At 34.6% G+C, this 12,530-nt stretch overlaps 1 protein-coding gene across 1 annotated transcript in view; it reads left to right on the top strand.

The window, feature by feature from the left end:
- LOC113561007 overlaps positions 1-12,373 on the top strand; it is a 71,523-nt gene extending 59,150 nt beyond the window's left edge. The window contains exon 3 of the mRNA XM_026967173.1: positions 11,418-12,373. Coding sequence (XP_026822974.1) covers positions 11,418-12,251 — 834 coding nt within the window. The 3' untranslated portion in view covers positions 12,252-12,373. The remainder of the gene's footprint in view (positions 1-11,417) is intronic.
- The last annotated feature ends 157 nt before the right edge of the window (positions 12,374-12,530 follow it).

The raw sequence follows: 12,530 nt of genomic DNA, 5'->3' as shown, positions 1-12,530 counted from the left end.
AAAAAAAAAAAAAAAATACGAAAACGGTAATCCTTAGGTGAATACGACTTTAGCCAATTATGTGACATCATACTATACCATTTATACACTCTACAGTTAAAAAAAATTTGTCGACAATATATTCGTTATACCGTAAAATCAAAAAGATTCCACAACTCGTTTTTGGTTAAATTGCGGACTGCCGAGCATTTTCGTTATCTCTTCGCGGACTCTCGAAAGCGCAGCAGTTGTGCATGCGAGTATACTGCACAAGGACAAAAAGGCATGGAAATCGTCGAAGTCTTGTTAAATGACGCAATGACTTAACTCTCCATGTACAATATAACGAGGACGTGTAAAATCATTATATTTCATTTTTGCGCGCGTGCGTCTGACTATCAATTGTTATTGTCTACGATATATAACATTATATAGTAGCACATATTATAGTTGCTATCGTGTGCGTGTACAAAACTAGAGAAATATGGGGAGAGAGTACAACAAAGATACAATATATGTAATATGTATATATATATACAGAGAGAACTGCCCAAATGATAATGGAAATACATTATGCAATAATTATTATCACGTCGTCTGTATAAATCACAAAACTAGTAACGCGTTTTGGCGGTGGTTGGGCGAACAAGAAGTTCGTTTTACATTTTTTAAACGTTGTGGCTTTGCCGCGAGCTGTCGTATAAATTTACTTGTGATCTCGTATTTTATTTTAACGTTTCGACGGCACCGTAATATATCAATTTTATTCGCGTAGTCGCAAAAACAAATGGATGTACGTAATGTACGTACATATTTTATATTATTGAATCTGCTATACCGTAATTTATTTGTGTGTCATTCACTAGATGCGTGTAGACACGTTTCGGGAAAATAATATAATATATATTTTTTTTTCTTCATCACGCGCAATTTGACTTAAGCCTATAACGATGTATTGTCGACTGTCATGTTTGAATGAGTATTCGTAATAAAAATCACACACACAAAACGTCCGAAAACACTTGTAAAACGTATTCCTAAACACATAAAACCGCGTTAAAACGTACGGTAAACAATGGCGCTTAATATTTCACACCTTTTCACGTACGTTTGACACGTTTAAGACATACGAAAACCAGTTATACCGCGCCACTATTGGAGGTACCCGTTTGAACCATTCAAGAAGAAATCTCCAAAATATAATATATAATATAAATATTTAAACGCATATATCTATGTTTTAAGCACTTCTGAAGTGAAAGCATGCGTGAAAAAACCGCGTCAACCATGTTATATATTATTATAAATATCATAATATAATACAAATTCATATAGGCACACTATAGTAAAACAATACTATAGTAATAATAGTTTCGGATCGGATGTTTACCGAAGTTGACCTTAGACTCTGTACAGGTGGTAATTGTCTAAAATTGCAATAAACAAAATAATACAAATAATAATCACTAAAAATGTAGTGCTGTTGACTTATTGTATCGGTACTTATTATATTACGTGGTATATATAATATATAATACGTGTATCGGACATATAGGCGTAATTATAGCGGATTAACTTTGACTTTGGAACAGCGTAGCCGCGTAAGTAATCTATTTTATATAGATTATAGTGCCAGTTATATTATTATAATCGTGTGTCGGAAGCTCGCTATATATATAATACGAATATTATATAGTATACACAACACCGCAGTGTTACAGCATGAGGACATCTATAATTTCTTTGCAAAAGTGATTGAATTGAATACAATGTTGTAAAGGTTGAGTACATCAATATATTAACAAATTGTGGTCTAAAAAAAAAAAAAAAAATGATAACAAATAAATTCTATAATACCGCTAATATTGCTAATTTAGCGGTGCCCCGTTTAATGTATTGCATAGTCACATAATGTATTATGTTTAGCGTTTTGAGAATACCATGTAATTGCAATAAATTAAATAGCGATAAAAATAATAATAATATAGTAATTTTTATAAAAAAAAAATAACGAACAGTTTATATACTCATTTAACCGTTTGATGCGACTTTTTCAGTTTATCTTTTGAATTGTGCACGCAAGCCAGTAGAAATCATTCGATAGATTTTTAAACTGTGAATTCTAAGCAAAAAAACCATACCAATAACGGCAATAACCGATAAATAGTATTTATTCAAATTCGATTTATCGTATTATTCTGCAGACAGGGTTCGATTATCTCGGTCATAGATTATATTATACTATTAAATTATTATAATTATTTTTGAAATATTATTGAGATATTACAATTTAAGTTATTGTGAGTTATAAGAAGAGAGAGAAAACGAGGACGGCCAATAATAAAAAATCTAAAAAGTCTTAAAAGTCTAATAATAAAAATGTACCATCTACTGCGGGACGACAATAAGTCCGTCGCCTATATAATTGTGCGGTCCTCGGAGAGTAAGTTTAAACGACCGAAAAATGTGATGTGTCTCAGCACATAATATAATATACACTATGATATCATAGTATACTAATTTGATATAGACATTTGGCCGGTTTGGACGATGCCGTGCAGTTCCTATTTATGTGTACGTTTATACGTGTAAATTATACTACTATTAATATAATATAGACGAGCGACAATTATATTTATGCGCATCACCAGGCCATCGTGGGTGCGAGTGTCCGCTGTTGGTCGTATAAAATATCGTATTAGCCCGCGCGCCGTATACAACTGATATGCGTACACGAGAGAAACTATTATTCTTCCCCCATACCCCCTCGTACGCAATCGCAGACGAGCACCACGACTCGTAAAAATTTATTGGGCGCCGTTTTCGTATGTAGACTCATATTAACGCGGCGGCGCGGCACACAGCGTTCTACGTATATTATAATATTGTGTATACATCATGTGCGTATGATGTCGTATACGTTTTCTTTGTACAACCTATTCTATACACATTCGTTAAACAGACTTTTAAATTATAATATAGTCGATGGTTCAATTAACTCTCCTCTTACGTTACATTCTCAGAAGCGGCCGGCGCTTATAACAGCATATATAATATCATCACTATCGTTGCAATTCATGCAGTTGAATTAATATAACGAGTATAATAACGAATCGCCGCCCCGAGTGCACATTTTTAAAACGCACAGACGACGTCGATTGTATACACGTGCGTATAACAGTTCGTGGTGTTGTTAGGTCGATCCGGGACTGTTACGTTTTTGAGCTGAGCCGCGATATCAATTTTTCCTGAAATCCGATGAACCATCGACGCATTTCAATATTTGGCCGATAATACGCGTAAAATCGACACCGATCCTAAAGCCTAGAGCTCCTCCCGTTGCTGAATTGCCTACACCCGGATAACCTATATTCAAAGTACAGACATCGTTATGATGAGAAAAAAAAAATAATAAATAAAGACGAATATCGGATTTATTGACGGTTAAAATAACCACCATGATACCCGATAATGTAATAACCGACCGGGTCGATCGAATTCTAAAATATATTATTCATTTTGTCTTCGACGTTTAAACGCTCGTGGTGTGAGTAAAATTAATGTAATATAATACGTTACGTTGATATAGTTTAGATACGTTTTTAAGGTGCGTGCACGAAATTATATCGACAAAATGATTTCTTTCGTAAAATATAATATTTAATTCGTCTATACGACGACGTTACACACCCGGAGTGGCGGCGGTGTGAAGGACAACCAACACAACAATCGCCGTACAGCCGATTTCGCCCTCTCGGGACATGATACTATAGCCGCGTGCAAGTCGGATAGGTCCAGACGCGTGTTTATATCGTAATATATATATTATAATAACATAATATATAATGCCCGCCGTGCTAGCGTACATATTATAATAATATTATAATTGTCTGCGTATAGTGTGTGTTTATAGTTTTAACGTTTTCTAAACAAAATCGACTCGGGCGCGATCGTCGACATTATTCACACTCGTACATAGTGTACAGATCTCGGGGCTTTAAAACGTTATAACGAAAAACCAAAAAAAAAAAAAATGAATACCATTAATCATAATTAACCTGACCAACTAATTCTATAAGTTTTGTAGTTCTTACATTACGGTGTGTTTAATTATCATCACAAATGGCAATATAGTTTGGAAAAAAATGTATAATGTATATTTTATAACGTTAAAAAACATAATAACGATATGTTTTGTAACGTGTGTACAACTATTACAATATACCCTTATAAATACAGGTAATATACGAGGCATATCCAGAAAGTAAGTGCACTGAGGCTCTCACAATCGCAGGGAATATATTTTTACTATGTTCGCTACACTTCTGTATAGCTTTACTCCTCTTCTTTATAACAAGACCGTAACAAATTCAGTACGTTGAAAACTATGGTCACAAGAATTTTTCTCGTGAAAAATGTCGATTGAGTTTGCCGCCACTTCCTTTGTCCACTTCTCGACCGCCCCTTCACCTCCTCGTCAGTAAACAATTGTTTTCCACCCGTGTGCTTCTTCAGGGAAGTGAACAAATGGTAATCTGAAGGCGCCAGGTCGGGGAATACGGAGGGTGGTTCAAAACATCCCATCCAAATGAGCCCAAAAATTGTTTCACGACATTGGCTGGTCTGGAGTTCTCGTGCAGCAGGCAGACTCCTCTTGTTAACAGACCCTTCCTTTTATTTTGAATAGCTCTCCTCAATTTTTATAGGGTTTCACAATACCTTGCTGCTTTGATGGTCTCACCCTGAGGTAAATATTCAATCAATATGACGTCTTTGTGGTCCCAAAACACTGATGCCATGACTTTTTTGACTGAAATCGGTTTTGAACTTTTTTGTTGAGGGTGAACACTAGTGTTCGGACTGTCTCTTGGTTTCAGGCATATAGTGTGCAACCCAAGTTTCATCTCCAGTAACAATAGACTTGAGAAAATTATCACCCTCCGGTATATAGCGTTCCATAGAGGTAATGAATGACGGCGCGGATTTCCCACTTGGCGGCAAACTCGATCGACATGTTTCACGAGAAAAATTCTTGTGATCACAGTTTTCAACGTACTGAACTTGTGATGGTCTTGTTATAAACGAGAGGAGTAAAGCTATACAGCAGTGTAGCGAACATAGTAAAAAAATATTTCCTGCGGTCGCGAGAGCCTTAGTATCACTTACTTTCTGAATATGCCTCGTATATTGTGATGGGAACGGGTTACTGTTCGCGATACCGTTTGGGCGATATAATAATAATTATGAACTTTACCCACGACCTACCACATCGCGTACGATTGATAATATTATTTAGTGACCACTGGTAAACGCGCGGTAATCGACAGTTTCCAGACGATCCGGAATATTATAATAATGACGTTATTATGATGTGCAGTGCGAGGACCGCGTGCAGTGTCTCGGCGTGAAACTACGCTGCGCGCTATATATAAACGATAATGCATTATATTATATTTTATTATCGATACGTCTCGATCACGGCAGAAGCGTCTCGCGACGAAATCGTTATTTTAATGCCGTGTAATTTATATTACCACCACATAATATTATATAATATTATTATCGTTTATCGCGTGCCAGAGATCGTCGGACGCCGCGTCGTCGCCTCGCCGCCAATCACTCTCCGCGGGCGTAATATTAATGATACAATCGTACATAACAACAACAACAACAATAATATCATATTAATGCACCGAATCCGCCACACCTGGCCGACGTCCACCCTTCTGCCGAATCGCCTTTACTTGACCTTCTCCCCCCCCCCGTCACTACTCCCCTGTGCAACCGCTACAGAACAGTACAAAACTTATCTCATCGGTAGTAAATCTTTGCTCGAATCTCGGCCAACTGCCGAGTTGTTTGCTCGCGAATGCCACCTGTGCGTGTGTTCTCGCGTGTATGTGTGTGAGGTGCGCGTGTACGCGTATTTTTTTTTTTTTTATCTTATTATTACATTTTACCGGTTTGACGTTTATGATATACGACCGGGAGGACGGACCGCACGAGTAGTTGCGTCGGCGACGGCGACGGCGGAGCCCATTCGTCCGTCCGGCGATGACGTTGTTTCGCATTCGTTTTTATGGTGTTGCAAAAACTCCGCAAGACCGTTTTTTCCACCCATTATATTATATTAGCCATTAGGATAGGAATTTTTGCCTTTCTCATATTATAACTGCTGCAGCGCAGTCTCTTGACGCCCCGCTGCAGTTTATTTTGTCACAGTCGCCGTTCATAGACGTACGCGATCCAATAAAATACTATGGTCCTTTGGTTCGGTTTATATTTATTACTATATTTTATATGATATGAACATTTTTTTGTTTGTTTATTTGTTTGGTTTTTTTTTTTTTTTGCAAAACGAATGACGCGCAAATATATTAATATGCGATATAATGTACTATGTGACGGGTCGCGCGATATAAAAATGAAATATTATACCTATCGGTCGAGATTTTCCTTGAAGTTTTTATGTCAAAACGTTTTTTTCAAATAAATGTTAATACGATTTTATTATTATTATTATTTTTCTGTAGGCGTACGTATTTAACACTGACATACAACTCGTTTCGGTTTCAATCGCGCCTTTCTCGACTGCACCATTTGGCGCAGCTGCAGGTCTGCCGGTTTGACTGAAGTTCTGTGCGCTTTTTTTTCTATTCCCATTGTTTGACGATGTATTCCATGCAATTATCATATTTTATGATATCAGCATGGCTCCAAGCTCAGACATTCGGACAGTACATAACGTACCTAATGTTACGTGAATATTATTAATGTTCTAGTGTCAGCGACTGGTATGGTCTACATTAAACATATTACATATTATATATATATATATATATCAAAACCAAACGACGAGCTGTTTGTATTATTACTATAAGGCATTGTACTCGTGTATTGTTTTGGCAGTTAAATCTATCTTCGTTACCTAAACTAAATAGGCACGGTCAACTGCGTTTAAATAAATAGGTACCTATACTTTGTGTTTTGAATAAAAATATGGAGATATTTACTTATCATCGTCCTCTAGTGTCCTGTTACTTCATTTTTTTTTTTACATTAAATAAATATAGTTTAAAAGAATTTCAAAAAAATAAACATTTTTACTGATTTTATGTGTATACCTATCATCAAATTATTTCAAGTGTATACAATTTATTATAATACATTATTATTATACCAGCACTAACACTTTTATGTATACCTATAAAGAGCCAGCGAAATCTGACGTAGGATGATTGCCGTAATATATACACCTATATAAAGTATGATATTTAACTTTTTACTATTTAAAATAATTGTCATATAGGTACTTAAAAATGCTTATAAAAACTATTTGTTATAAATTGTTCCACATTAATTTATACATCAACAAAAGTATTCTGCTCTATAAAATGAAATTAATATTAAAGGTTATCTTCTAAAAAATAAATACCACACATTTTTGTAAATATTTTATGTTAAAAATTATTTTAAGTAAAAACATTTTTCAAAAATCAGAGTTATTTTTTTTAGTGTTGCCAGTTAAATTAGTGATTCTGTAAATATAATTATTTATAATAGGATTAGTAGAACTTGAACAAAAATTTACACTGAAATTCAATGTAGTTTGTCCATATATGGTATTTAGAAGATGACTATTTATAAAGATCGTAAGACGAGAAAACACAACATATATTAATAATATTATTACCAATGTCTAAATAATATAAATAAGATAAAGATGTCATATATTTTACTAGATATTATCTATATTTTTATCACAATATATTTAAATATTTTTTTAGCCTTTTCATAGGTCTACCTACTATTACTAATTTTATAGATATAATATTAATACATCATCGCTTAAAACTTGATTATTCGTGAAATGTAAGCATTGTTATTATCGGACAATTTGATTATCATATTATTGTTATTAAACTTTTTACCTTACTGGAAAAAATGTAATAAAACTACTTAATATAAACCAAAATATATTTTATTCACTCACATTTTCAATTGACATTTAATATTTTCAAATATTATTATAAATATATACTCGGTAAGTTTTATAAATTTGAAAATCTTTTTATCAAAACTATTATATTCAACATTAACGTATGTATTACTATAATTACATTTATTATTATGATACGTTATGAGTATTTTTATTATTCTGTTTGAAAAATATATTGATATATTTAATAGTTCGTCTATAATACTATTCAAAAACTCGTATACGAAATCACAAAAAGGGTTGTTTTCTACATGTATTCTAAAATTAAACACCAGAAAAGAAAGCCAGACACTTAGGGTCTTTGCCAATATTTCAAAAGTTTTTTTTTATTTGACACACCGCCATTGATACTAAACGTTTTTTTTTTATCGAAGGTGGTAACAAAACGACTACGTGTTGAAATCCATTAAGACCTAGTAAAAGAAACATACAATCTGAGAACTAATAATTATAATTTAAAAGGTGTTTACTATTTATACAATATACATGTATGATACATAATATACACGATAATAATTTAAAGAAGCAAAAGAATATAATAATATTAATAAGTAATAAAATATTATGTATGTAATGTCAAAATTTTCCACGTCCTTATGTTTTATTTTTGATGTTTAATTGTTTAGTAATAAAACATAATCACATTAAGATAAGAATTGAATTTTTACTATTAATAATTATTCATTGTAAATCAAAGAAAAAAAAGTATATAATAAATAGTTATATAATGTTAAATATTTAATTGTGTGAAAACCAAACAACAATATAATAACATACGTCATTATATATAACAGCTGAAAGATACATTTGTATTAGCTCCAAAACGACTTAATTGGCAATTGTTCAATGCTGTATTTTAATATACTTTAAATTCTGATGAGCAACGCGATTAACTTCCGTTAAAATAGTATCTGTGACTATTGTAAGCGGGTATAAACCATAAATGTATCACACACAACTTTGGATTGTATGCCGTCATAATGTCGAAATTTTCATCATTTTTGCCCACACAATTCACGGAACAGTGATAAAAATAGTTTTAACTTAAAACGTACACCGTATTTTCTACGGTTATCGATGAATAAAGAATTAAAACAATAAATAAAAACTTATATGTCGAATAAAACTGCGTTATAGGTTATTTTGGATATTGTTCATTGCGATCGCGGTGCTGAAAGAAATACGCGTCAGTATAAATTGTATAAATATGTATTCAAACGCCTCAACTTCAAAAGTTAAGTGATGGTGCTCTTTTTAGATAAACAAATATTCTATTTCTGTATCCATTGAGGACAATAAAATTTACAATTAATCAATTCATTGAAAATCTATTAAAGTAATTTTTAGATTTAAAGTGGTGTAAAGAGGCTATTAGTAAGAACGATGTTATTTTGTTTACACACGACACACATTGTTTATTATTATTTTTTTTTTTTTTAGTTTTAATGATGTTAATTCCACATTCTCATCTATTTAATAAGATACCATTCTTTTATGTCTGTTCCGTCGTTCTATAGCTCTAATAAAAGAAGCAGTACTGTTTGAAGTACGTGAAGATATTTTAATGTGTATTGTATTTGCGCCCTCTTAAAAGGGATTAAATGCATTTCGTCTGCTGTGAATATCCGATCACGACTTATTAAAAGTAACGTAAAAGGCAAAACTATCTCATATGCATGAAAAACAATATGACAAACATGATAATATTACGGATTCATCCTTATTTTTGTGCACATAAGAGAAAAGTATTTTACAAACGGACTAAGTAGATTGATATGTACGCAGAACGGTATAACAACGGACCTATGTACGAAAATACGAACATACTGTATTTTTTATGATTTGTTTTGTCGAAGACACGTATGTTGTACAGAACCTTGTAAACAGGGTACCGGATTCTGTGTCTATATATACCTGTACAGCTTTATTCAAAGAAATAAGGAATACTCGTAGTCGCATGCAATAATGTGAACGAAATTAATACCGAACGCAATGCATTTCCGAGACACGTGAGCTGTGTGCGTACGTGTAAGTGGGCAGTGGTACGAAATTTACCAAACCCGTTTCGAATTTGAGACAGCGTCGCGTATACCTATACATACTACTTAAATGGTTCGTGTGGAAAAATTCTACCAGGTTGCTTAATTTCACGCACGAACTATGTCCGGCAATTTTTATTTATTTTTTTTTCGATAAGAAACCTTTTAAAAATAAGCACAGATAACGTTTTACTGTTTAATGTGGCATAATAATGTATTGCTAAACAAATGACAAATATTTAAATATTGCGTTTTATCATTGTAAATGTCCATTATTATAAATAAAGTAATATTTTAATTTGAAGGAAATATTTAAAAAAAATTTTTTTTTGCTTATATCAGTACATATACCTTTTATCTATAAGTCTCCATTGGTCATAATTGCGTATAATGTTTAGTGCTTTAAAATGTAATTAATTTATCTTTACAAGTATTTAAATTGTTTCTGAACAATAATTTAATGTAGGCATTTAAATAAATACATGTCCATCTTTGCTTTTCGAACCATTCAAAAAATAATTATTCGAAGTACAGGTATAATATAGTTAAAACGTATATATTTTTAATTTTTATTATGGTCAGTTTTGCAAAAAGCACGTACCGCCAGGCTAATACACAAACCAATTGCATGATTTGTGGAGATTTTCCTGAAAACGATCACACGGTACTAGTTAAATTATTTATCTTAATTTAATATTTACAAATATTTTTCCCAAAAACAAAAAAAAAAAACCATAAAATATTATACAATAGTTATAATTAGTTCCGTTCCAAAATGTAAAAATAATGATCAGAATGTGACTAATGGAAAGGAAATTTAACCACTTTATCACCCTAAAAAATGCAAAGAGTCATAAACAAAATGAACATTCTTTTCACAAAAATGTCAGGGACGCTTTGTGGACAATAACGTGTATATACTGCTGTCCCGATTTAGGAATTTATATCGACCGAAAACTGCGCCCGCGCGTTTCGTTTATTATCCTATCAATGGATTGTTGAACGCGTGTTGTAATATTAGGCTGTAAAGTATGAATTGCATATGAAGCTCTCGACCACAATTGCGCAAAGAATTCTTTCAAAGGTTTTTGTGGGGGAGGACTATTGAATGGGTCAGGGCAGAAAATTTGGAATTCGTCTTTAGCGATTTGATGCTCACTGGCAAAAAAACGGCGCGTCGTAATTTATCGTTTGTCCGCGATGGTTATAACAACACATTCGGAGTGTTAATAACAAAAAAAAATCATTCGTTTAATTATTTCATATCGTCATGATTATACAGAACATTTAAACCTAATAATTTATGTACATAAAAAAAACCTACACTTAGGTTTATTACGTGTATATCAACGGTAAATTATTAAAATTGTTATGCTAACGTCTTATGTGGCTTGTTGCAGAAGGATTTCGAGGACGAATGCGTGTTCAACGAGATGATCGAACAAAACCATTACAACACGTACTCGTCGGTCAAGTACACGAACGACCGACGCACCCTTTATCTGGCGCTCAACAAGCGGGGCGCGCCGCGCAAGGTACAGATAAAAGCGGACGCGCCGCTTGGCAAGCTGTCCACGTATACGCGGGTGCTGACGCAACCGGTGCCGGCGGAACGGGTGGAACGGCTGTTGGCCAACCGGCGACCGTTTCAGTCGGCCGAGTGGCCGGCGTCCATACCGCACGCGCACCGTCACCAACACGCTTGTCCGCCGCACGTGGGACCGCCGCACGCCACCGCCAAGCACCGCAAGTCCCAAGGCCGTAAATGTCAAGTCAAAGGCGGCGGCGGCGGTCGAAAGAAGAACAAGGACGACGGGAACAGGGACAGCGGCAGCAGAGAGGACGAAGACTGCGGAGGAGGCGGAAACAAGAAGAAGAACAACAACCGGTGTGGCGACGGTGGCGACGAGACCAATCACCGGAAGGTGGACGCCGCTGGCCGGAAAAAGAAATCGAAAAAACCCACGACCGGCGGCGGTAAAGGCGGCAAAGGCGATAAACCGCAACGGCAGCACGGCGCAAAGGCCGGGAAAAAATCGGAGACGGACGCTCCGCCGCCGGGACCCGCGGTCGCGGTCCAGCCCGCGGTTACCACGGTTGTCGCCCCGTCGTCGATCGTCGACGCGGACGGCGGTGGCGGTGGCGGCGAAGATGACGACGACGACGACGACGCGGCCGCGGCTTTGGCGGCCACGGCTCCGACAGACGAGTTCCTACATTTTAACGACAATTAACCGTAATAATAATAATAGCAATAATAATAATGACGACGACTGATGATACGATAATACATAATATTACACGCACATTAAAATAATATATTATTGTTATTACTATTATTGTCATATTATATTTATCATATACAAATACAGTACTGCTTTTCTTATACATTATATAATTAATAAATTATCATTTATTCTATATTATTATTATTATTATTATTATTATTATTATTATTATTAATGTCGCGTTCGCCGCGATCGGTTCACATCGACCGCGTTCGACATACGACC

The sequence above is a fragment of the Rhopalosiphum maidis genome, chromosome 1 (genome assembly GCF_003676215.2).
Source record: "Rhopalosiphum maidis isolate BTI-1 chromosome 1, ASM367621v3, whole genome shotgun sequence".
In the NCBI taxonomy this organism is placed as follows: domain Eukaryota; kingdom Metazoa; phylum Arthropoda; class Insecta; order Hemiptera; family Aphididae; genus Rhopalosiphum; species Rhopalosiphum maidis.
This window is presented reverse-complemented; position numbering and strand designations above follow the sequence as displayed.